At 52.0% G+C, this 24484-nt stretch overlaps 1 protein-coding gene across 1 annotated transcript in view; it reads right to left on the reverse strand.

Moving 5' to 3' along the window:
- Positions 1 to 24484, reverse strand: part of LOC118572456 (NADPH--cytochrome P450 reductase) — a 36483-nt gene that overhangs the window by 2690 nt on the left and 9309 nt on the right. Inside the window, exons 2-11 of the mRNA XM_036172094.1 lie at positions 14208 to 14399; positions 7405 to 7447; positions 4388 to 4516; positions 3542 to 3691; positions 2968 to 3092; positions 2742 to 2831; positions 2367 to 2465; positions 1062 to 1178; positions 855 to 973; positions 2 to 111 (exon numbers count right to left, since the gene is read on the reverse strand). Coding sequence (XP_036027987.1) covers positions 2 to 111; positions 855 to 973; positions 1062 to 1178; positions 2367 to 2465; positions 2742 to 2831; positions 2968 to 3092; positions 3542 to 3691; positions 4388 to 4516; positions 7405 to 7447; positions 14208 to 14386 — 1161 coding nt within the window. The 5' untranslated portion in view covers positions 14387 to 14399. The remainder of the gene's footprint in view (position 1; positions 112 to 854; positions 974 to 1061; positions 1179 to 2366; positions 2466 to 2741; positions 2832 to 2967; positions 3093 to 3541; positions 3692 to 4387; positions 4517 to 7404; positions 7448 to 14207; positions 14400 to 24484) is intronic.

Consider the following 24484-nt stretch of genomic DNA (forward strand, 5'->3'; position numbering starts at 1 on the left):
CCAGCTCGTAGAGCACATTGGTGCGCGGTGGGTTGGTGATGTCCAGGTAGTAGGTGAGGGCCGTGCGGTAGGTGGTGGGGCAGGGGAATGGATGTTTCTTGTTGGACTCCTCTGCGGCGGGATAGATAGGGTTGAGTGAACGGTCACCCCTTGGAGCAGGGTGGGGTGGCATAGAAGTTGGAGACGCTACAGGCCTTTGCAGCAGGAAGCTGGCACTCCAGCCTGCTCTCTAGTGCCTCTTTGACAAGGCTCAAGCTTCCTGCCAGGCTTGAACTTCAGGCCAGGCAGACGTGCCCATCAGAGAGATCTAGCCATTGCAGGCTGCCAGGCCTTAGAGGAAGCACAATGGGGTGGGGTGGCCAGCTTCAACAGAAACCAACTCCTTTTCTCCATGTGTTCTGACTGCAAGTCAGAGCCAGGACTTGGGTGGGTACCAGATGCCTATATCCACGGTGGGAGGAGGCCCTGGGATAGAGCAGCATCTAGCACCTGCTCACCGTGAAGGAGCCTAGTAGGCACTGAGGGCTGCTAACCCCAGTCCTTACATTTACCGGGAGGATGGAGGCTCAGAGCAGGGAGGCAGCAGCCCATTGCCACAGAGGTGGAGCCCAGGCCTAAGACATAGAGGCTTGGTTTAGCAGCCCCGGTCCGGGAAGATGTGTGGCTGGGTGGCTTCCCTAGTTGCCCAGGAAGCAGGGCCTCCTGGCCTCAGGTGTCCTCTATAACTATGACAGGGATAAAGGGCCAGAACTCCATACAGAGTCTTAGATGGGCCTTAGCACCCTGGCCACAGGCCAGAGCAGAAGTTTCAACCTGATTCAGACCTAGACAAGGCCCTTGATTCCAGAACTCACCATCGAGATTGTTTAGAGACATGACGACATCCAGATCGGCCCCCAGGATCTCCCCAATCTGGTTGACCAGGGTTGAGTCGTTGGCTGGGTACACAGCCACATGATCTCCAGATTCATACCTAGAACGGAAGTGCAAGGCTCAGGAGGAAGTGAGCAGATGACGCAGTGCCAGGCTTGCCCCAGGGGAGATGGGAGGCGGGCAGGTACCTGATCTTGGAGTCTGAGATGTCCAATTCCAGGTGCATTAGATGCCGCTCAGTGCCCTGGTTCAGCTTCCGGTTGGTGGTGACAGCAGCCAGGAATGGATTCTTGGCATCAAAGGGACTGATGGGAAGAAAGGAGGTCAGTGATTGGCTTGGGACCTGCTTATACTAAACACTGGGGGCAAGAGCTGGTGGGTAGTGGGTGAGGGTGGGAGTGGGGGACTTTGAGCCTTCAAGGGATATATATGAGGGGGCCAAACTGAGTATGGCAAGGGCTGTCCCAGCCACGTACGTACATTGAATGGGCAGAGCCAAAGGATACAGATAAGAAAACAATCTGGCCCCTAAGAAACATGTGAGACCCTCTGCATTCTGCTTATGGGAGTGGCCTGGGCCAGGGGGTGGAGCTACTGGGGAAGCTACCCAGGTCCTGAGATCGTGGCATAGCACTTGGCTTTCACACTCACATTCAGAGAGCTGAGTGTGGCTAGGAGCGGCAGATGAGGCGTCTGCCCCAGCAGAATGGCTGGCTTGATTTAGTGTGACCAATGACTCCCCGGGGGGAGGTTCCAGCACGAATCAGCCGGGCAGCACCCAGGCAGGGGTACGCAGGGTCAGATTTGGAACTTTTTTTTTTTTTTTTTCCGACAAGGTGTCATGTATCCCAGGCTTTCCTTGGAACCCGCTACTATGCAGTCGAGGATAACTGGACTTTTGGCCCCTCTTCCTCCACTGTGTGCCAATTTTGCTACCATGCCCAGTGTGTGGGGTTCTGGGGAGGGAACCCAGGGCCTCACACCTGTTGGGTAAGAGCTACCAGTTGAGCTACCAATCCAAGCCAATAGCTGTGGATTCTAAGGAAAGGAACGGGGCTTCTTGCCCCGGTTTGACCTGCCGGGGCTGGGCTCCTGAGGCCTCAGTGGGGAGTAGCACCTGTCCCTTGGGCAACTTGCGCCCTTGTAGGTGGTGGACATGAACGTGCGGGTGTCAGGGGCTGGTGAGATAGATGGCTCAGCCGTTAAGAGCACTGGCTGCTCTTCCTGAGTTCAAGTCCCAGCAACCACATGGTGGCTCACAACCATCTATATATAATGGGATCTGATGCCCTCTTCTGGCCTGCAGGTGTACATGAAAACACAGTACTCACGTGTACAAAATAAATTAATAATAATAATAATAATAATAAAAAGTGCGGGTATCCCCACTGTGCTCACTCATATAGAGACTGTGGAGGGACACACATCCGCTTGGGATGTGGGTGCACGAGGGGCCCCAGGGCCGTGAGACCCACTCTCCTTCCTCTACTTACGGTTTCTGGTTCTCGTAGCTCTTCAGACGGCCCATCTCGCCCGAGTAAACCTTGGCGGTGTCGATGTCTTTGTGGACCACGAGCTCATACTGGCGGATGCTGGGAGAGGGAAAACCAAGGCTGGCGTCAGGGCCGGGAGGAGGGAGAGGCTGCAGGACCAGCCCTTGTAAGAAAAGGGCTTGAGCCGCACCGGGGACATGGGTGGGGGACAAACGGCGGTGGGGTGCAGGGGACCCTGGAGCGGACGTGGGAAGCCAGTGTCCTGTGATGCCACAGACAGAATGGGAGACCTCACCTCACCCCCTCACCTTCAGGCAGTAGCCCCTTCACCTGGTCCCCAGGGACACCCAGCCCAGGCCCCAGCCTTCCACTCACCTCGACTCCTCCCCGGTGGCTTCCACCCCGAAGAACTCGCACACAGCTGGCCAGAACTGCTCCCTCCATGTGATGAAATCCTCTTCCAAGCTGGAGAGAGGGAGAGGCTTAACCAGGCTGGACACCAGCCCGCTCTCTCACCTCTGTGGCTCCCAACCTTGCTGGGGGGAAGGAGGGTGGCCCACACTCCAGGCTGGGACTCATGCGACTAGGGTGTGGCACTTACTTCCCATCATCATCTCCAAGGCCCAGCTCGAAGATGCGCTGGGCGCCAAGCTGCTCCAGCCGCTGGTCCACATACTTGCCCATGGCGTTGAAATGCTCATAGGTCTTGTTCCCAAGGCCGAACACCTGTGGGGACAGCAGCGGAGGGCCTGAGGCCGGGGCTTGAGCCTGCCAGTGGGATCTGACGTCCTTGCGGTGGACTGAACCCTGGGAGCCTCTGGCACTATGGGCACTGAGGAAAACACCTGATCGCTTTATTTAGGTGACCTGAAGTCCACAGATGGCTTCTTTTATGACACCACAAATCCAAGTGACCAGCTTAGCTGGAGGCTCCAGGCCAAATCACATTGTTTTGGCCTTTTGTCCAGTAACCAATGACCTGTGGGGTCAGCTGGCAGCTGGGAGGAGATGCTCTTGAAGAACCACACTAAAGTAAGGATAAAGCCCTCTCCTGGAAGGCCCCTGCCCTGCAGAACGGTGAAGGAACAGATGGAGCAGCTTGCACAGGAGAATCCTAGGATTCTGGGGAGCTGCCCAAGGCCAGCGTGGGCCCACGGGATCCCGTGGAGACTCACAGCAAACTTGACCCCGGTGAGGTCCACGTCAGTCTCTTGCAGCCAATCATAGAAGTCCTGGGCGTTGTCGGTGGGGTCACCCTCACCGTACGTGGCCATGCAGAAGACTACCAGGGACTTGTCGATCTCAGGCAAGCTGCTCAGGTCGGCCTAGAGAGACGGGGAGGGGGGTGGTCACCACTGCAGCCTGAGCTGATGAACAGAGTGGTGGACAGGAAGGTGTCGGTTCGGGAAGTCTCTTGGGCCTTTCGAATAAATTTAAAAGGAAGTCTGGAGATGGAAGAAGGCCCTGTGGCAGCAGAGTGGAGTCGGCGGAAGGGAAGGAGCAGGCATTGGGGGGCGGGGGTACTCTGAGAGAGGTGCACCTTACTAACAGGGATGTCTCTTCAGTTGGGGGGCCACCTGCTCCCTCCCTTCTACCCATGGCTGATGACAGTTTTGTGCACGATACATAGCCACCCCATGGAAGGGAATGGAGGCAGGCAGAACCAGGAAGCCTGGTGAGTTGACAGTGAGGGACCATAATGCTCCTGTCCCTAGTTGTTAAGAACATAGCTGGGATCTGCCATATCCCCATACCACACTGGCTTAAGAGGGAGAATATAGCCTGGGTGGCTTGTGGATATAAGGAGGGACTTCGCTGCCCCTGACTATGGCCTCCGATCAGATTCTCAGCCTCTCTTGACCCCTCCCTGGTTCTATCCCCACCCTTCCCTCAGCTTCAATGCACATGTGAGATGACCCCATCAACACCTTCCATAGACAGTGAGGAGGCATCCTGGGGTCCCTCACCCTTGAGCAGCAGGGTGGGACACACAGGGAAGCATATGATGGGGGCTCACTCACCAAGTCATACTCTTCGGGGTCTGCGGACATGCCCCGCATCCCGTAGCGGTGGGCATCCTTGGACAATCGGTTGGCAAACTCCTCAGCGGTTCCCGTCTGGGAACCATAGAATACGATAATGTTCCTTCCCTGCGGGAGGAGGCAGACACACGGGTGAGTGAGGGACCCAGGGCAGAGCAGCCCCTAAGTTCCAGGAGAGTCCGGGCAGGCGTGGCAAGGGGAGCCCTCTCACGTCCTCTCTCTCCTGGCCTCAGTTGTTACCTGAGCCACTTGGGCTGATAGGATCACTCAAGAGCACACAGACACTGGAAAACCACAACCTAATACTGAGTATAAAAAGGGAAGGCTACTGGGGAAATACGGATAGCAGACCTCCATCTTGCTGTACGTGTGCATGTATCAATAAATATAACAGACGGTGGGTGTGATCCTTGGGCACTAGTGGGGGTCCACAATCTCCATCTATACACAGGATACCCAAATCTGCAGGTGCTAAAGTCTCTTGTGCAACACAGTGAGGCAGAGGCTAGAGAGATGGCTAGAGGACCCAAGTTCAGTTCCCCGCACCCACACCGAGTGACTCACAACCACCTTTAGCTCCAGCTCCAGCGACTGAATGACCTCTGGCTTCAGTGGATACCTGCACTCCTGTGCACAGCCCTCCTCCCTACACATAACTAAAATCTAATAAAAAATGAGGCAGGCAGTGGTGGTGCATGCCTTCAATCCCAGCACTCGGGAAGCAGAGGTAGGCAGATCTGAGTCCTGGCTACACAGCAAGTTCTAGGACAGCTAGGGCTACACAGAGAACCTTGTCTCAAGAATCTCTCTCTCTCTCTCTCTCTTTTGCGTGTGCGCGCACGTGTGCACGCACCCTTGCTCGCTCTACACACACACACACACACACACACACACACACACACACACACACACTATAGTAGCACAGCAGCTACATCTATCCTTCAACACTAATCTCTCCATCGCTGCTGCCAGAGCCCCTAAAGACGCCTGGGGACATCCTGGGCACTACAGGGAGATACACGTTCCCTTCCTGCCCCATGCAGCGAGGACAGCCAGCATAAGGTCTTAGGGAACCCCTTTCTTGGTACCCAGGCATAGACTCCAGAGTCCTGTGCAGGTGGCAGCTGGCCCAAGTTGTGGGAGCCCAGATACCACATGGCTCCACAGCAGAGCCTGAGAGGTTTCAATTAGAGCCACCCCCCTCCCCCCCCCCCCAGCCCTCCACTGGGAGCAGGCGCCTCTGAAGTCAGCTGCAGGCCACCAGAGTGGGTAAGAAGAGAGGGAGGGGAGGGGGAGAGGAGCACTGAGTCACCGGGTGAACCCAGATGCCTCGAGGGGGGGGGGGGTGCATTTTTATGCTCTTGTCCCAGGCAACAGAGGAGAAGCACTTTTGAAAGCTGAGGCAACCCAAATTTAATTTTCTGTGGGGTAGAACGGATTCCTCCTGGGATATCCGGCTGCCTGGGAGAGACCTGGGAAGCTGCTTTTGAACTTGCAGAGCCTGGCTGTCTGGCGACTAATGTCTCCAGGCCACAGGGTTAACAGACAGAAAGGGGGATGAGGGGGCTGTGGCGGTGGCAGGGAGTGGGGCAGCGGGTCCCAGCAGGATGGATGCTCAGCCTCTGCAACTGCCAGGTCTGTGCAGAGCTTAGAGAAAGCAGACGGCTCTCTACAGGGTCAGCCCTAGGAGAACTGCTTCAGAGGAGGTCGGAGCTAGCCAAGGGCAGGTGGAGGGCTGACAGAGGCTCAGGCCAGGATGAAAAGGGACGTGGTGATAGCAGTGCACATCTCTGCATATCGCTGATCCCAGCATCTTAGAGGCTGAGGCATGGGGGCAGAGTTCAAGGCTAGCTTAGACTACAGAGTAAGTTTGTCTCAAAAAACCGCCAAAGCGAGGGATGTGGCTCAGTGGGCAGAGTTTACCTCACACAAAGCTCAGGGTTCAACCCCTGACCATATACACCGAGAATGGGATGAATGGGATGCACACAACACTTGTAGTTCCAGCACTCAACAGTGGGGAACAGAAAAATGGGCGGTCAGTAGCATCCTCTACACAGGCACAGAGCAAAGGGCAGGTCAGCTTGGGCTAATGAGACAATATAAGAAAAGGAAAAGCAAAAAGCCAAGGTCAACGTGCTGGCTAATTTTACCAGCACAAGCTAATGTCATCTGAGGAGCCCCGATGGAGAAAATGCCTCCATAAGATCTGGCTGTAGGCAAACTTGTTTTTTTTTTTTTTTTTTTGGTTTTTCGAGACAGGGTTTCTCTGGGTAGTTTTGCGCCTGTCCTGGAATTCGCTTTGTAGACCAGGCTGGCCTCGAACTCACAGAGATCCACCTGGCTCTGCCTCCCGAGTGCTGGGATCAAAGGCATGCGCCACCACTGCCGGGCTGGCAAACTTGTTCTTAAACAGGCAAACATTTTCTTAATTAGAGACTGATGTGGGAGGGCTCAGGCCACTGTGGGTGGGGCCATCCCTAGGCTGGTGTTCCTGGATTCTGTAAGAGTGCAGGCTAGTGAGCAAGCTACAGGAAGCAAGTCAGTAAGCAGCACTCCTCTGTAGGAGTCATGACGCATAACCGGTTATCCTCCCAGAAAGGTGCTTAATGGCCTAGTGACCTTTTGTGCTATCTGTGCGACAGAGACCAACCACGCCATCCCCCAGACCCTTCTGTGAGCTCGTCAGTCTATAGAACCCATCTTTTTAATTTTTTTAAATTTATTTTTGTTTTTTTCCGGAGCTGAGGACCGAACCCAGGGCCTTGTGCTTGCTAGTCAAGCACTCTACCACTGAGCTAAATCGCCAACCCTAGAACCCATCTTTTTTTTTTTTTGGTTTTTCAAGACAGGGTTTCTCTGTGTAGCTTTGTGCCTTTCCTGGAACTCACTCTCTAGCCCAGGCTGGCCTCGAACTCACAGAGATCTGCCTGCCTCTGCCTCCCGAGTGCTGAGATTAAAGGCGTGTGCTGCCACCGCCGGCTTGATGTGGTCACTTTTTTTTTTTTTTTTTTTTGAGTTGAGGATCGAACCCAGGGCCTTGCGCTTGCTAGGCAAGCACTCTACCACTGAGCTAAATCCCCAACCGATGTGGTCACTTCTCAAGCTTTATTGTGCATACAAGATTGAGTTAAGTATCACCAGGAGAGTTCTCACCAAACTGTGCAGGGCTTAAATATATGCCTAAAATAAACTATTCTGGGTCAGACTCCCCAAGTTTGAACCAGCTCTGGCTACTTCAGCCTTCAGGATGAGCTGAGTAAACTAAATAAGTGAAATGAACCCTTTTCCTACCAAGTTCCTTTTGGTCACAGTGTCTGGGTCACAGTGCTTCTGTTGCATAGTCATCCTGAGACAGGCCACATCTGGAGGGGCAACAGGAAGGGCAGAATCTGCTCCATCAGAGAGCAGAAAATGCAGGTGACCTCCACAGGTCTCAGGCCCAGGCGTGCAGAGGGACCTCTACTAGCCACTTCTGGGTCAGGCACGGTGCCCTGCCCTCTCTTCACTTGACAGCTCCCTCCTAAACATCTCCCTCGCTTAAAAGAATTTTTTAAGATCTATCTTAGTATTTTATATGTATGGGTGTTTCACCTGCATATATCTGCGTACCATGTGTGTGCCAGGTGCCCTCCAAGGTCAGACTACCGCATCAAGTTCCCGAGGACTGTGAGAGCAGACAGTATCTTCACTGCTGAGCCACCCTGCAGCCATGCCTCCCTCTTTGAGAAGCACATCTGTGTTTCCAGTTTTGCGATCGCTGCTGCAAGGACATGTGTAGAGAGCACGGCCCTGACTGCAAGTGGCATGAACCCCCTTACGCTCCGCCATCTGCTGACGCGCCAAGATAAAGACGGACGTAAGAGCTGCCTGCGGCCTTGACTCCGGGCAGCGCTGCTATTTCAAAGGCAAGTCATCCCCAAATAAAGGTCACTTGAGGAAATGAGAGGCTTTGGGGCTTTTCTAAACAGGCCCCGAGAGGGCATACAACAGGCCAAATGCAGACCGTAGGAAACTATGAAACAAGAGGCTCTGGAGTTTCTTTACACTAGTGTTGCAGGGGAGAGACCGGAATGGAAGCCAAAAACTGACGGAATGGATGCCGTTTAGGAAAAGCGGCTTCTCAGACGAGCAGCACTCGGGTTCTACCTACAGCTACGAGGCAGGGGGGGGCATTTTGGGGAGACGGGAACTAGATGACTGTGATACTGATTGCATAACTGTACATGTGTCAAGACTCTCAACCACGGGGCTGGCGAGATGACTCAGTGGGTAAAGGCACTTGTTGCCAAGCCTGATGACCCGAGTTCAATCCCTGGGACCCACGTGTACAGTTCAAAAGAGAAGGTTTTAGAACAGGGCGTGACTCAGTGGTAGAGCACTCGCTGAGCACCCACAAGAATCTGGGTTCCATCCCCAGCACTGAAAGAAAAGTGAGAAGAAGGATTTTACTATGTGCAATGTATAACTGAATATACCCGACTCCTCTCCACAAAGAGAAAGGCATATGGTGTAATAATCAAGGGCATGGGGACTTTAGATACTGAGTTTAAGAAAAATCCAACCTAAAAATCTAAAGACAAGCTCTGGTCCCTCAATCAAGGATGAGAAGGAACGTGCCTGGGGAGGGTCACGGTGACCCCGGGGATTGTGAGGGTAGAATTAACTGTTTGATGTCTAAAAGCGGAGTCCATGAGACAACTCAGTGGGTAAAGGCGCTTGCTGCCAAGCCTGACGACTGGAGTTCAAGCCCTGGAACGCACATGGTGAAGGCAGAGAGCTGGTTCCTGGGAGCTGACCTCTGAGCTCTAGGCATCTGCTAGGATTAGAGTGATGCCATGCCTGACTTTCATCACACAGGTGCTGGGGACCCTGTCTCGGGGTCCCATGGTTGCACATCTGACACTTTAGCCCACTGAGCCAGCTCCTCAAACTCTTATTCTGGCCTCAGTCTGGGATTACGGGTATGCCACTTACCACACTGAGGATCAAACCCAGGGACTTGCACTTGCTAGGCAAGCTGAGGATCAAACCCAGGGACTCACTGAGCTAAGTCCCCAACCCCTTTTCACTGGCTTTTACCCTTTCCCTTAGAAAGTCCCTACTCTCTCCAGCCATGGCCCATCCCCCATTGCTTCTGAAGGTGTCAGAGTCTCTGAAATCTGGCTCTCCCTCAATCTATAGCCCTAACAAGCCCTACCCAACACTCCAGGGCATCCCCAAACTAACTGTCAGACTCTCCTTCCCAAACCTGCTCCAGCCTGCATGTCACAGCCAAGACCCTTCTATCTATTCCAGGCAGCCAGTTCCCCTCAGGGGACAGAATCACCGCTCAGGGGACCACATCCTGAAATGGTTCTCCAGCCTCCTCCCAGCCCTTGCCCTCCCCCTGCCTTCCCTATTACCTGGATGCAGTCATTGTGAAATCAGGGTTGGTCATTCTGCCACTCCATAGTCTCTGGTATCTGGCCCCAACCTGCCCTTCTAACTACACTTCCCACACCCCCCTGCCGCTCCCCAGAGCACTTCCTCCACCTAGGGACACCACCCCTGCTGCCCAAATCCTGCTCTGCATCTGGAACTAGAGTCACACTGCAGCCTTTTCTAGAATGCCTTCCCCATCCCAAGTCAGAATCAACCCCCACCTCTTAGGCTCCCTAACTTTGTACACCTTTGACCCCAGGACAGTGTACCCCGGGGGAATCTGTGTGCAGGACTGGGCCTGTTCTGTTCTGAGGCTTTGGCACAGATGTTTGTGACTGTGCGCCAGGATTTTCAAAAGCAACCCCCATCTCCTCCTGGGGTATGCCACAAGCTCCATTCTGTTGTAGGGTACTGCTCTCAGCAGGAATTCTGCCCAGGAGAGGCGTTCAAGGGAGAATTCGGGCCAGTAAGCCCTCTCTCAGTCCCAGGAGGGATAATCTGGCCCACGTGGCTTCCTGCCACAGCAATGTGGACCTGGCCCAGGAAAGTGGGTATTTTCAGGCTCTGGTATCTAGTGGCCACACATGGTCAGTGGCATCAGCGACAGTGTTCAGAGGTTCAGAGAGCCACATTTAGATCTGTGGGAGGGCCACAGAGGTTTGCACTCCCAGGGAGAGTCACCCAGGTCCCAGGGGGCACCTCCTGACTTGTTTTGTATACCTGCGTTCAGAGCGCTGGCTGCCCAGACTACAGCTGGCTTGTTATTTTGGCTTGTATAAACATCCATACCCTTCGGGCCAGGGACGTAATTCAGTCTGAGAGAGCATTTGCCTCATACGCACAGAGCTGCCCCCTCCCCTTTATATGAGCATCACAGAAATCAGGCGAGGTGGTGCGCAGCTGTGATACCAGCACGGGGTGGGTGGAGGCAGGAGGATCAGAATCCATTACAGCAAGTCAGAGGTTGGCCTGGCTACGTGAGACTTGCCCTTGAAAGATAAATAAGACCAGAGACATTCAGTGAATGGAAGAGTCTGCCAATGAGCCATGAGGGCCTGAGTTGGACCCCTGGGACCCCCGTGGTGGAAGATGGGAACTGACTCCTGCATACTGTCCTCTGACTTCAACATATGCATGTATGCACTGTGGCACACATCTATACACACACACACACACACACACACACACACGCATGCATGCATGCAGGCATGCACAAATACACGCACAGTCCATGCCCAGTGGTTTCATGCTCCATAGCATGCAACCCTCTACTAAGGCCTTCAAAGATTTTATGATATTTCTGAAAGTTACCAGAAGCCATGATACGAATATATGATATGCTGGGGGAACTGGGAGGCCTTTAATCTGAGCACTTAGGAGGCAGAGGCAGGTGGATCTCTATGAGTTCGAGGCTAACCTGGTCTATGGAGTTCCAGGACAGGCAAACCCTGTCTTGAAAAACCAAAAAGAAAGGAAGAGAGAGAGAGAGAGATGGAGGGAGGGAGGGAGGGAAGGAGGGAGAAAAGGAGGGAGGGAGGGAGAAAGGAAGGAAGGAAGGAAGGAAGGAAGGAAGGAAGGAAGGAAGGAAGGAAGGAAGGAAGAAAAAGAAAGAAAAGACCAGATGGTCCATGTCTTTGGTCCCAGAAAAGAGGAGGCAGAGAGGATCAGCATGGGTTACACTGTGAGACCCTATCTCAAAACAAAAACAAAAACAACCAACCACATCTGCCTCTGCCCCCCAAGTGTTGGGATTAAAGGCACGTGCCGTCTTGCCTGGCGGTCCTGAACTCTTGATCTTTTTTCTACCTCCATCTCTCAAATGCTGGGGTTACAGGCACACGCCCCTCAAGGCTGGCAACTTCTGACTTCTGAGACAGGGTCTTGCTGAAGTTGCCTAGGTTGGCCTTGCCCTTGCTCTGTATCTGAGGCTAGTCCCTGAAGAAGGTTGGGTGGTTCTGCATCTCATATTCTTTCTTGGGGAGCCGCAGGACCTCCGTTTTATAAATGGTGGAACAGGGCCAGCTTGGAGGTCGGGAGCAGGCTACTGGTCCTTTATCTCCGGTGGGCACATTTTTATCACGAATAGTACTCCCGTCCCAGGAATGTACCCAGGGCCAGCCCAGGCTGGAGAGACTGGATTCCAGCTCACAGGTTTCTCCCTTAGTCCCAGTAGCCTAGGTGTGGCTCTACCCTCAGGACAGGGTCCTGGATTCTGATGTTGAGGGAAACTCTTTCTTGTCCTCCAGGAATGTCTCCCAGTCTCACCCTAAAGATGCCCAGCCATGAAGCTAGGAATCTGTCACAGCCTCAGGGGGGAGAGATAAAGGTATCACCCAGCCTAGCTCAGGGCTGCAGCACAGGGCCCCCGCTTAAGACGCGGCACACTAAAGTTTTGGTTTTTTTGTTTTTTGTTTTGTTTTTTGTGGGTTTTTTGTTTTGTTTTAGTTTGGTTTGGTTTGGTTTTTTGAGACAGGGTTTCTCTGTGTAGCTTTGGAGCCTGTCCTGGAACTCACTCTCTAGCCCAGGCTGGCCTAGAACTCATAGAGATCCGCCTGCCTCTGCCTCCCGAGTGCTGGGATTAAAGGCATGTGCCACCACCACCCAGCACACTAAAAGTACTTTATAACCTGTTTCCACACAGCACCTTTCCTCACCCTCGCTTCTCAGTTGCTTCTTGCTTTTGTGTGAGACACGATCTCATGTAGCCCAGGCTGGCCTCCAACTTGCTGTATAGCTGAGAGTAACCCTCAACTCCTGATCCTTCTGCGTCCCCCTCTCGGGGGCTGGGTTTATAGATGCGCTCCAGGCTTTTGACTTTTTATTTAAAATTACATTTATTTAATATGTGTGTGTGTGAGAGAGAGGGAGAGGGAGAGGAGGAGAGAGAGGGGGGAGGGAGAGAGGGAGAGAGGGAGAGAGAGAGAACGGTGCATGAGCAACAGTGTACTTGTTGAAGTCAAGAGGACAGCATGCAGGAGCTGGTTCTATCCCTCTACCGTGTAGGTCCCGGGAATAGAACTCAGGTTGCCAGGCTTGGTGGCAAGCGCCTTTACCTAACGAGCTGTTTTCCTGACCCTATTTTTTTGTTTTTGAGACAAGCTCTCTGTTAAGTTGTGCCGGCAAGCCTTCAGCTTGCTCTGCCGATGAGGTGGCACTCTTGCCTCAGTTTCCCGAGTCGTCGGCATAGGCCTGAGTTTTGAGGCTTGGCGGCCGTGTTCAGACATTTTCCAGGGCCAGTGACGGTGGGAATAAGGAGGTGATGTTGAAGTGGGGAGGCAGTTCTAGGTCCCCACCGTCTTGTTCAGAGGAGACGGTGGGACGCAGGCCAGGCGACTCTCCGTCTTCTCTTCAGTAGAGGACCCATTTCCACCACCAGCGCTGCCCTCCCTCCACCCACAGTGCATCCTGACCAGGTGAATTGCAGCTCACTTGCCCTTCCCATGTCCCCAGCCTCCAGTGTGACCCAACCTGCAGGACAGGGTGCAAGATCCTGTGCAGAGGCAAGTCCTGGAATATGTCCCTTAGTCTAGCTTGGCTAGTTTTGAGTCATCAGGCCCTGGGTCTGTCACTGCCTAGGGTGAGGAGACAAGGGGCAGAAGGTGAACACCCAGCCAGATCATGTACATTAAGGCATTCCAGAAACTCCTTTCTACAAAGTACTTCCCACGTTCTTTTTTTTTTTTTTTTAGGTACAGACTCAGCTCAGGCTGACACACAGCTTAGCATGACCTTGAACTCCCGACCCTCCTGCCTCCACTGAATTGCTTGTATTGCAGGCCTCAGCTTCTCCCATGGAATGCCATCTCAGTGGTCCTTAGGAGGCTTGGTTCAAAGTACACTCTGGCACTAACACATGCATCAGGAAGGAGAAGTCAGGCCCCGTGGGTAAGTTCATGCCGTGACCTCATCAAGTACTCCACAGAGCCCAGGAGGAGTGGCGCTCTGCCACTAAGTAGACCAAGAAACAGAGAGGGGGAAAAAGGTTCAACATCTCGCCAGGTTGGCCCAGCAAGAGACTATAAACTCAGTGAAGCCAAGAGTCTGCATCCGTCACAGCCACGCATTCTAGAAGGGTTTGGGAAACAGTGGGCAAAGACTGCAGGGACATTGGCTCGGAAGATCACTCACGGGGAAGGTAAACCCAGCTCTGCTTTGTTCTTCCATGTGTATGTGTGTGGTGTGAGTCGTCTCATTAACGAAGACTCAAAGCGTCACCTACCCATAGGGTCACACCCCCACACTCAAGCCTCAAGTGCCCAGGAGTCTTGCTTCTTATAGCCTACCGCCCCAACACAGGGAACAGCATGGAAAGACGAGATGCCAAGGGTGCCCATCAAAAGGGGTAGCCAAGGGGACTCTGAGGGACGCCACTCACGTGGTCTGGATCTTGCTGAACTCTGGTACTTCTTCTTTCTTCTTTCTAAAGATGAACCAGTAGGTCAGGACCCCCACGATGAGAGAGAACAGAACCATGTCCGTCGTGCTGAAAAGAGACACTTCTTCGGCCACTGCCTCAGTCATGGTGGCACTGGTGTCTTCGTGAGAGTCCCCCATGTCGGTGACAGAACTGTGGGCAGAGAGAAATGGCAGATGTCAGGGAGGAGGGGTGGAGTGCCCCTGGGGCTGGCAGGAGTGCCCACTGGATCACTTCAGCGTGAGGGAGGGATGCATGGACCGAGGGGGGAATGCATGGACCGAGGGAGGGATGCATGGACCGAGGGGGGGAAGTCGACTCAGCAAGGCAGCTACAGCCTAGGAAAAAGCCAACACTACAACTACCCCAGTGGTGTCAGCCAAGGGCAGGGTGGGTGGGCCCTTTAGCCAACAACCAGAACAGAAGCCATGGACTCCCAGTGTCCTGAGCATCTCCAACCCTGTAGGAAACATGGAGATCCTTATACTCACAGTTAAGCACCAGGGAAACCAGGAAGGTTAAACACACGCGGTTGTCTCTTCAAAGGGAGCAATATATAACCTGTTTTCTGCCCAGAAGGCTGTGGATAGATGGAATGGCCTGGTGACCTCTGTGCTATATATATGGACAGGTCACACCGGCTTTCCCAGACTCTTACGTTTATCTCAGTTGATCTACAGTACTAGCCTTCCGGGGACCCTTATCATGAGCATTATTTACCTTGAGCCTGCTCCCTTAGTTAATCTAAAGAACCTATCATTATGGAAGATGTCACTTGTACTTTATGAAAGGTTTCAATATAATCATGTCTTAAGCTTTGTTATATACACAAGATTGAGTTAATTATCACCAGGAAACTTTTTTTTTTTTCCAAATTGTACTCTGCTTAAATATGCCTAAAATAACCTGCTTGAAGTGGTGCTGAACCAAATTTCCCTCTTGCCTCTCCAGAATTAACACTCTGCTGGCCATGGTGTTTGCGGAGACTCCCACACAACTGCACAAAGACAAGGTGTGGGCTAAGACCCTAGGAGAGAGACAGGTACTTCACCCCAAAGGCTGGGCTGTTGAGTTGTCTGAATGTGGCATGGTTCTAAGTCTTTGGACTTGGCCCTGGGAAGAACCCTGGAGAGCCTGGCTGATCACAGTGCTTCTACAAGAGACCCTGGGCCTCAAGAATGGGCAAAACTAACAAGGAGGCTTATGGTGGACACACAGCTTGGCACCCTGGCACTTAGAAATCCTGGGCTAGTCTGACATCCATAGGTCCTAGGGACACATATAGGTCTAGGCTTCTACATCTGTAAGACTCATTCCCATAATACCCCGGATGCCAAGGCTCTAGGGACATCTATGGCTGGTTACAGCTGATTCTCAACTGATGCTGGGGTCAGGTCCTGAGAACTCCATCATAAATGGAAAATACCACTGATTCAAAAGTATTATTTAAGGGCCTGGTGTGGGGGGACTAATCACTTGCCTTGCAAGTCTGAGGAACTGAGTTCAACCTCCAGAGTTTATATTTAAAAACAAAACCCTGGCTATTGGTGAGATGGCTCAGCGGGTAAGAGCACTTGGTGGGCAAGCCTGGTGACCTGAGTTCCGTCCCTGAGACCCACAGTGGAAGAAAGGAATGGACTCCTCAGAGTTGTCCTCTGACCTCCATACGGGCATATACATCATCATACACAAATAAAAATAAAAACTTCTGAAGTCAAGAGGACTCCTGAGGCATCCTGACCTAATTGGTGAGCTCCAGGCTAATGAGAGGCCATGTTTCAAGATGGTAGTTGGCTTTCCTGAGGAACAGTTCTTGAGGTTGTTCTCTCATGCATGTGTACACACACACACACACACACACACACACACACACACACACACACACAGTATTAAATACAGCCAACCCAGCAAATACTATAACATCTTGGATTTCATGAGATGTGCTCAAATCTCTTCCACAGTCTCTTGGACAAAATCATCTCCCTAAAAGCCTACAAGATACTAAAAGGCTCACTTTTCATATCATTGTAGAGAACTGTCTCTGTTTCACACAGGAAGTATCCATCATCGCCAAGAGAATGAAATGCTGTTCATGTGACCCCAGAAGGAGAGGTCAACTGGACACGCAGCCCTAGCCTCTCCCGCACCCACCCTCCAAGCTTTACCCTCTATCCTCACACTGCAATAAGCCACAAGTAAAAAGCTTTCTTCAGCTCTGTCCTGGGGAGACACTGAACCTGAGTTGGTCTTGAGGGTGCTCGGCTGGCCCTTCCCATCATGGAAACCTGGCAGGTGGGAAGATCTGTTCTGGGGCACAGCTGACCAGCATGGGGTCTGAACCCTGAGCAGGCCACCCTTTCTATTTCCCCATAGTCCTGGGAGTGAGTCAGAACGCCCAAGTCACATCTCGGCAACTCAGGCTGAGTGACTTCCTGTCAGTTTCCGTTTGCTGTCACAGCCTCAGGAACAACACTGGGCCAGCCTCAGTCTGAGGCTGTCTGCTCTTTCACGCCACAACCCACTGGGAACAGCCTCCTCCTTGCGTTTTAGACATGCCTTCCCAACAGCGGACTTCTATCCTTACATGTCCTCACTGGGTGGTGCTGGGAATAGAACCTGGGGCTTCCCACATGGTAGGTAAGTGCTCTACCACTGAGCCACACCCCAGTCCCTCACTGGGGGATTCTAAGCAGGTGCTCTACTACTGAATCACACCCCCAGCCCCTCACTGGGGGATTCTAGGCAGGTGCTCTACCACTGAGCCACACCCCAGCCCCCCACTGGGAGATTCTAGGCAGGTGCTCTACCACTGAGCCACACCCCAGCCCCTCACTGGGGGATTCTAGGCAGGCGCTCTACCACTGAGCACACCCCAGCCCCTCACTGGGGGATTCTAGGCAGGTGTTCTACCATTGAGCCACATCCCAGCCCCTCACTGGGGGATTCTAGGCAGTTGCTCTACCACTGAGCCACACCCCAGCCCCTCACTGGGGGATTCTAGGCAGGTGTTCTACCATTGAGCCACATCCCAGCCCCTCACTGGGGGATTCTAGGCAGGGGCTCTACCACTGAGCCACACCCCAGCCCCTCACTGGGGGATTCTAGGCAGGGGCTCTACCACTGAACCACACCCCAGCCCCTCACTGGGGGATTCTAGGCAAGTGCTCTACACTGAGCCACACCCCAGCCCCTCACTGGGGGATTCTAGGCAGGTGCTCTACCACTGAGCCACACTCCAGCCCCTCACTGGGGGATTCTAGGCAAGTGCTCTACACTGAGCCACACCTCCTGTCCCTCACTGAGTTCTAGGCAGGTGCTCTAAGGTTGAGCACAGCCCCCAGCCTCAGTAGGCAGTTCTACTGTACTGTGTAGGGCTGGACTTCTGGGCCACACCCCCGGCCTTTATCCTCTTTGGTATCTGAGACTAAATTTAACTCTGATGTCCTCAAGAACTCTGTATTAAATATTTTCAGCCACACTGTGTATTGAGGGCTGGCTGTGTCTGTCCAACCATGCCTTCATCTTTGACAAGCCCACGCACCTTCTGTCAAATGTGCACAAAATCAGACCAAGAGGCATTCAGGACCTGCTTTGAGGGAGGATTCTAGGAAGATCTGTCTCACAGAACTGGGATGGCACAGACATTCAGCGTTAGCTACAGCCATGGGAGTCTGCCAAGGGCAGAGATGCTAACACGGAGAGAGGCCTGCACTTGGACGCCTGTGTGAGGCAGCAGGAAGTACTGACCCCTTGTCTCACCGGGCAGCCCAGACCCCCGCTTTCCAGAAAGGCAGCCAGACGCCCACAATACCAAGTCACAAGGCTGACCACACAACTCAAATGAAGCGCCGTCCTTGCGGGCAGTTCCTAAGACGGTGGAGTGTTGGGGCACAGGGGTACTGGTAGACCGGTTACCCCCCAAATCACATCCTGGCCACTGAAAGGGGCTTCCGATGGTCAGACATACACAGGGGTCCTTTTATTATTTTGTTTTCATGTTTACTTTTTTAAACAATGTAGCTCAGGCTAGCTCCAAAGGTGAGAGCCTTCCTCTCCTGTGGACTCACTGGGCCTGTTTCAACCAGCATCCACTAGCATGAATAGCGATGATTAGGCTGTCCAACTTGCTCTACCCTTTCCTGGAGCCAAGCTGCCTCCTTTGCCTTTCTAGGTTTGTGGAAACCAGCCAGCTGGTAAAAGTGGGAAGATTCACAATCAAGCCATAGTGTGCCCTGGACCCTCTAAAGCTTCAGGTTCCATGTTTGTGACTCAGCCAACCTCGGAACATATTTAGAGATCCAAGTGTGGTGGCTCATGCCTTCTACCCTAGCAAGTAGAGGCAAGAGATCTCTGAATGCAAGGTAGACTGCCCAATTATTGGCTATTCATGCTAGTGGACGCTGGTGGGGGCTTTGCCAGGTTCCGGAAGAGCATGCGAGGCAAGAGCACAAGGGTTCAGGCCATTGAAACAGCTCAGTGGATAAAGGCGCTTGCTGCTAATCTTAGAGACCTGAGTTCGATCCCTAGGACCCACATGATAGAAAAGACCTGGTTCCTGCAGGTTGTCCTCTGTTCTCCAGATCTGCACTGTCACACAAACATACTGACACACTAAAAATGAATTCAAAAATTTGTTGTTGTTTTGAGACAGAGTCTTCCTTTATGCTGCTCTGGCTGTCCTGGATCTCGCTCTGTAGCCCAGGCTGGCTTCAAACTCAGAGATCCACCAGCCTCTGCCTCCTGAGTGCTGGGATTAAAAGATGTTTTTTTGGTTTTGTTGTTTTTCAAATAACAGAAAGGTTCTCTCTTTCTTTGCCCAGGAGACTGTTTACAACACTGGAGTACAAGGTCATACTTCTGTGAACATTTTTGCAATTTCTGGTCAGTACACAAGACTGAGGCAACCCAGCACTCAAAGCAGGATGAACCAGTCACTTGCGCAAAAACATCAAATTAGACAAGAGACAATCAGTGGCCATCTGGTGCCACATGGTGAGGAACAGTGGTCACTATTAAGGAGCTTAGTAGCAGTTATTATCAACTCACACATACCTAGACAAAGGACCTGGTGTCCATCCTGTAGCTTTAGGGAGGAAAGAGAGAGGGTCCACGCAGGCTCGCAAAACTCTACCAAGGTCTCGAGGCTTCTGAGGACTGAAAACTTTAAGGAAACAAAATATACTTCTGCCTAATACACAGCTCCCCTGCCTAAGAGTCTCAAGAAAACTGGTCCCCAAGGCAGCCTGCCTGCAAGGGGGACTGGGAGCTGTGGCCAGGCTATCCAGAAAGTCTGGCATCTGAACCCATGTGCCGTTGGTGTGGTATTGGGTTTTCCTTTTGGGGGGATTCTCCGACGAGCTGTTGCTGTGGATTTCTTTGGGTTGGTGCTTTCTGAATCGGTTCTAGCGGCTTTTTAAATTTGGCAGTTTATGCCTTTTGCCACCTTGGGCATCTTTTTAACCATGACTTACTGATTTATTTTTTTCTCCAGCCCTAACCTCTCTCTTCTGCTTCTGGGTTAAGTCCTATTTTTTTTTTCTCCCCGAGACAGGGTTTCTCTGTAGTTTTGGAGCCTGTCCTGGAACTCACTCTGTAGCCCAGGCTGGCCTCGAACTCACAGAGATTCATCTGCCTCTGTCTCCCGAGTGCTGGAATTAAAGGCGTGCACCACCACTATCTAGCTATTTTTTTTTTAAATGTGTGTGTGTGTGTGTGTGTGTGTGTGTGTGTGTGTGTGTGTGTGTACATGCAATGTGGGTGCAGGTGCCTGCCAGTCCAGAAGCCAGTGTAGGATTCCCGTGGAGCTGACGTTACAGGCTGATGTGGGTGCAAGCACTCTTCACCAATGAGCCCTCTCTCTAGTTCCCTTAAAGACTTGTCCTTGCTCCCACAAGACTCCTTAGGTTCCTTCTCCCAGCGTAAATCCAGTTTTCTCTTGTTCAGACTGGAAAGTCTATAGTTCTATCTTCGAGCTCATTAACTGTCTACTCAGCCTCCTCCCTGCCTCAGTGCTGAGGATGGAATGAACCAGTCCCAGTTGGTTTTAATTGTCATTTAATTGTCCTAACCTAGCCTACAGCCATCAGGGAGGAGAGGACAGCCTTAGTTGAGGAACTGCTTAGATTAGATTGGCCCATGGGCATGTCTGTGGGAAACAGTCTTGGCTGCTGACTGATACAGGAGAGACCGGCCCACTGTGGGCAGCACCATTCCCTTGGCAGTCAGTACCAGGCTGTATAAGAAAGCTAGCTAAGCATGGGCAGATAATTGGGCCAGGAAGTGTTCTTCCAGGGTTTCTGCTTTGAGTTCTTGCCTGACTTCTGTCGATGAGGGGCTGTGTGTGACCTGTAAGGTAAATGAACCCTGACTACCTCCCCTAAGCTGCTTTTGTTTGGAGTAATGTCACACAGCAGCGGAAAGAAACATGGGACAGAGCCAAAGGTCTCATGCACACCGGGCAACTCTCATCCCTAGTCCTATTTTCCTTTGTTTTCTGACTGTCTCATGTAGCTCAGGCTGGCCTCAAACTCAGTATGTAGCTGAGGCTGGCCTCAAGTGCTGGGATCACACCTGGCATCCTCTGTCCTTTTCATCAGTTCTACGCTCTGTTGGGTTCTTTTTTTACATCTTGTGTTATCTTGCTGTTGGCATTTCTCTATTATCTTTTCTCATTCAAGTTCAGCTTTTCTTGGTTCTTAGATATGGTGATTTTTAAAAATTGGATCCTGGATTTAAAACCAAACAAAACAGGGCTCAAGTCAGGCATGGTGGTGCAACCTTTAATCCCAGCACTTGGGAGACAGAAGGAGGCAGGTGTCTGTGAGTTCAAGGACAGCCTGGCCTATACAGAGAGTTCCAGCACAGCCAGCCAGGTCTACAAACAAATAAATAAAAACAGGGTCTCATGTAACCCAGGCTGGCCTCAAAATCACTATGTAGCTGATGACAGCTTTGACTTCCAATCCTCCTGCCTCCACATCCCAGGTGCTGGGATCACTGTCGTGAGCCTCCATGGGTGGATCCTGGGTTTTACTTGATTCTTCTCTTTCAGGGGGACTCCTCTGTCACCTTCTGGGGGTGAGAGGAAGGAGAGAGCATTCAGTCTCCCTACCAGGTGACAAACCCTAGCTTGGAGGGCTAAGGCTCTTCAGCCGGTCTCTACTGACATCTTCTGGCATGGTACTGCCCGGTGGGAGTGAGGTGCTGCAGCCAAAGGCTTTCTAAGATATCTCTCCTAAACAGGGAACGTTTCGTGGCTCCCTTGGAGAACTGAGATCTCATTGGCATCTGATGAACCTTAAGATTACTAATAATGCTTGGCTGTGTATGGCCTCAATAGCAACCTTGATGTGACTGAAGAACAAACACAAGACAGTCTTAAAAGGAGTTGAGAAAACCCTGGCTTAGTGTGAGGGAGACAGCTCCATCAGCAAAGCACCAGCCTCTCAAGTGTCAGAACCTGAGTTCATTTCCCAGAACCCACATAAAAGCCAGGCATAGGCCAGGGGGATGCGTTAAGGGGCTTGCCACCAAGCCTGACAAGTAAATTAGAACCCAGGGTCCCACATGGTGGTAGGAGAGAAATGACTCCTGAGAACTGTCCTCTGACCTCCACACACATGCCATGGGAGTACCCACAATAAATAAATGCCAAGGGAAAAAAAAAGCCAGATGCGGTGGTACACACTTACAATCCCAACAATGGCGAGACCAAAACCCAGAGACCGGAGGATCACTGGAGCTTACTGATCAGCGAGCCTAACCTAGTTGGCAAACTCCAGGCCAATGAGCCTTCCAGTACCAAACAGACATGAGGAAGGAGCCTGAAGAGCAACGCTCGGGTAGTCAGTAACAGAAGGAGTCGAGCCAGGCATGCAGCTCATTTCTGTAATCCCCTAATCCTTGGCTGGGGTGGGAGGGCGGCAAGTCTGAAGCAAGCCTGGGCTACATAGTGAGACAGGGGCTCATAAAAGGATCTGAGAACTTTCTGCCCTAGTGGCAATATAGTTGGGATGGTAGGTGAGTTCATTGAGCTCAGAGAACTTCCCAGTTATTTCTGTGAGGATAAGCCAGTGACTGGAACAGTGCCAGGCATAAGGTGATAAACACTCAATTGATAATAACCTGATGAATAGGTGAGTAAGTGAATGAGTGAATATGATTTCATGCTCCCAAGGATATTGGTGACCTTTGTCCTGTGTGTTACTGAGCCCAGATATCCAATTAAGTCCTACCTGTATTTTTGGAAGACTGTTATTCTAAGGTACAGTAGCTATGGAATTTTTATATTGATTGATTGATTGATTGAGTAAGTGAGTGAGTGAGTGAGTGATTGAGTGATTGAGACAGGTGTCTCTGTGTAGTCCTGGCTGTCCTGGAACTCACTCAGTAGACGAGGCTGGCCTTGACCTTAGAGATCAGCCCACCTCTGCCTCCAGAGTGTTGGGATTAAAGATGTGTGCCACTACTGCCCAGCTACTTTTAATTTTTTATATTAAAATTGTGTGTGTGTGCATGTGTATGTATATGTGAGGACATCAGATCCCCTGCAGCTGGAGTTACAGGTGGTTGTGAGCTACTGGATGTGGGTGCTGGGAACCGAACCCGGGTCCTCTGGAAGGGCAGCAAGTTCTCTTCACCACTGAGCCATCTCCCCAGCTCCTCCGTTCCTTTTGTCAGAGAGCTTTATCACAACAATTAGAAAGTAACAAATACACACGAAGCCTTGTTCTTCTGTGGCTCAACCGGTTTGTAAGTTTATGGAATCTCACATGCTCTTTTCAGCAAAACCAAGAGCTTAGCAGGACCTGAGAGGCAAGTTAGTTGTGCCAGATGAGAATCAAGAGAACCTCTTGGGCTGGAGAGATGGCTCAGCAGTTAAGAGCACCAACTGCTCTTCCAGGAGACTGGGTTCAATTCCCAGCATCCACATGGCCGCTCACAACTGTCTGTAACTCCAGCTCCAGGGGATCCAACACCCGCACACAGACATACATGCAGACAAAACACTAATGCATATAAAATAAAAATAAATCATTTAAAAGAGAGAGAGAGAGAGAGAGAGAGAGAAGCTATTGTGAGTGAGCATGGAACTCAGTGCAGAGCTTCCTAGGAGTCCAGATGAAGCAGTGTGGACACACAGCTGACAGGACCGAAGGAAGCGGGTCTGTGACCCAGTGTGCCTTTCCTGGGCTTTCCTGGATGTCAGGGTCATTGGCAAAGGCAGCTAGCACCAGCCCCGTGCTCAGTGTTCACAGAGCACTTTGTGCCTGCCAGGCAGACTCTGAGGTGCTTAGGTGAGAACAAGGCCAGCCAGATGAAAGGTAATAAGGAGGCCAGAGAAGTGGCTAGAACATTCCCAAGAACAAAGGAGTAGGGGGCTGAAGGGATGGCCCAGCAGTTAAGAGCATGTGCTGCTCTTCCAGAAGATCTGGGTTCAGTTCTCAGCACCCACATCCTTTGGCTCATAGCTGCCTGTAACTCTGGCTCCAGAGGTTCCAATGTGCTCACATGTGCATATACCCTATACAAACAAACACACATATACACAGAGTTAAAATGGAATAAAAAAATTAAAGAATGGAGGAGTGGTACCCTTATACCCTACCTAGACCATGTAGGTAAAAGCATGGGGCCTCAGGCTCAGTCAAAACGCTATAGGGGCCAGGTGGTGGTGGTGCACGCCTTTAATCCCAGCACTTGGGAGGCAGAGGCAGGTGGATCTCTGTGAGTTCGAGGCCAGCCTGGGCTGGAGAGTGAGTTCCAGGAAAGGTGCAAAGCTACACAGAGAAACCCTGTCTCAAAAAACAACAGCAACAAAACGCTCTAAGGGTAGAACTCTGGGGATGGGTGAGAGAGGGCAGAGTTAGAATGGTGCCTTGTGACAAACGGTTTCAGCTTGGGAATCTGGGGCAGTGAGTGGGAAGAGATGCTTTGCCCCAGTTGGAGGTTGGAGGTGGCCAGTCTCCTGTGGAGGTATTAGGTGCTTAGTTCCTCCTACAGGCAGCCTCTTGCCTCCCTGCCTCTACAGGAATGAGGCTGTAGTCCAGGATCCCCCCGCAAGACAGGGTTTCTCTTTGGAGTCCTGGTTGTCCTGGAACTCACTCTGTAGACCAGGCTGGCCTCGAACTCACAGAGATCCGCCTGCCTCTGCCTCTGCCTCTGCCTCCCGAGTGCTGGGATTAAAGGTGTGCTACCACTGCCACCTGGTGCTCTGGCCATCTTTGATCTCTTCAACA

The sequence above is a fragment of the Onychomys torridus genome, chromosome 22, assembly GCF_903995425.1.
Source record: "Onychomys torridus chromosome 22, mOncTor1.1, whole genome shotgun sequence".
NCBI classification, from domain to species: Eukaryota; Metazoa; Chordata; class Mammalia; order Rodentia; family Cricetidae; genus Onychomys; species Onychomys torridus.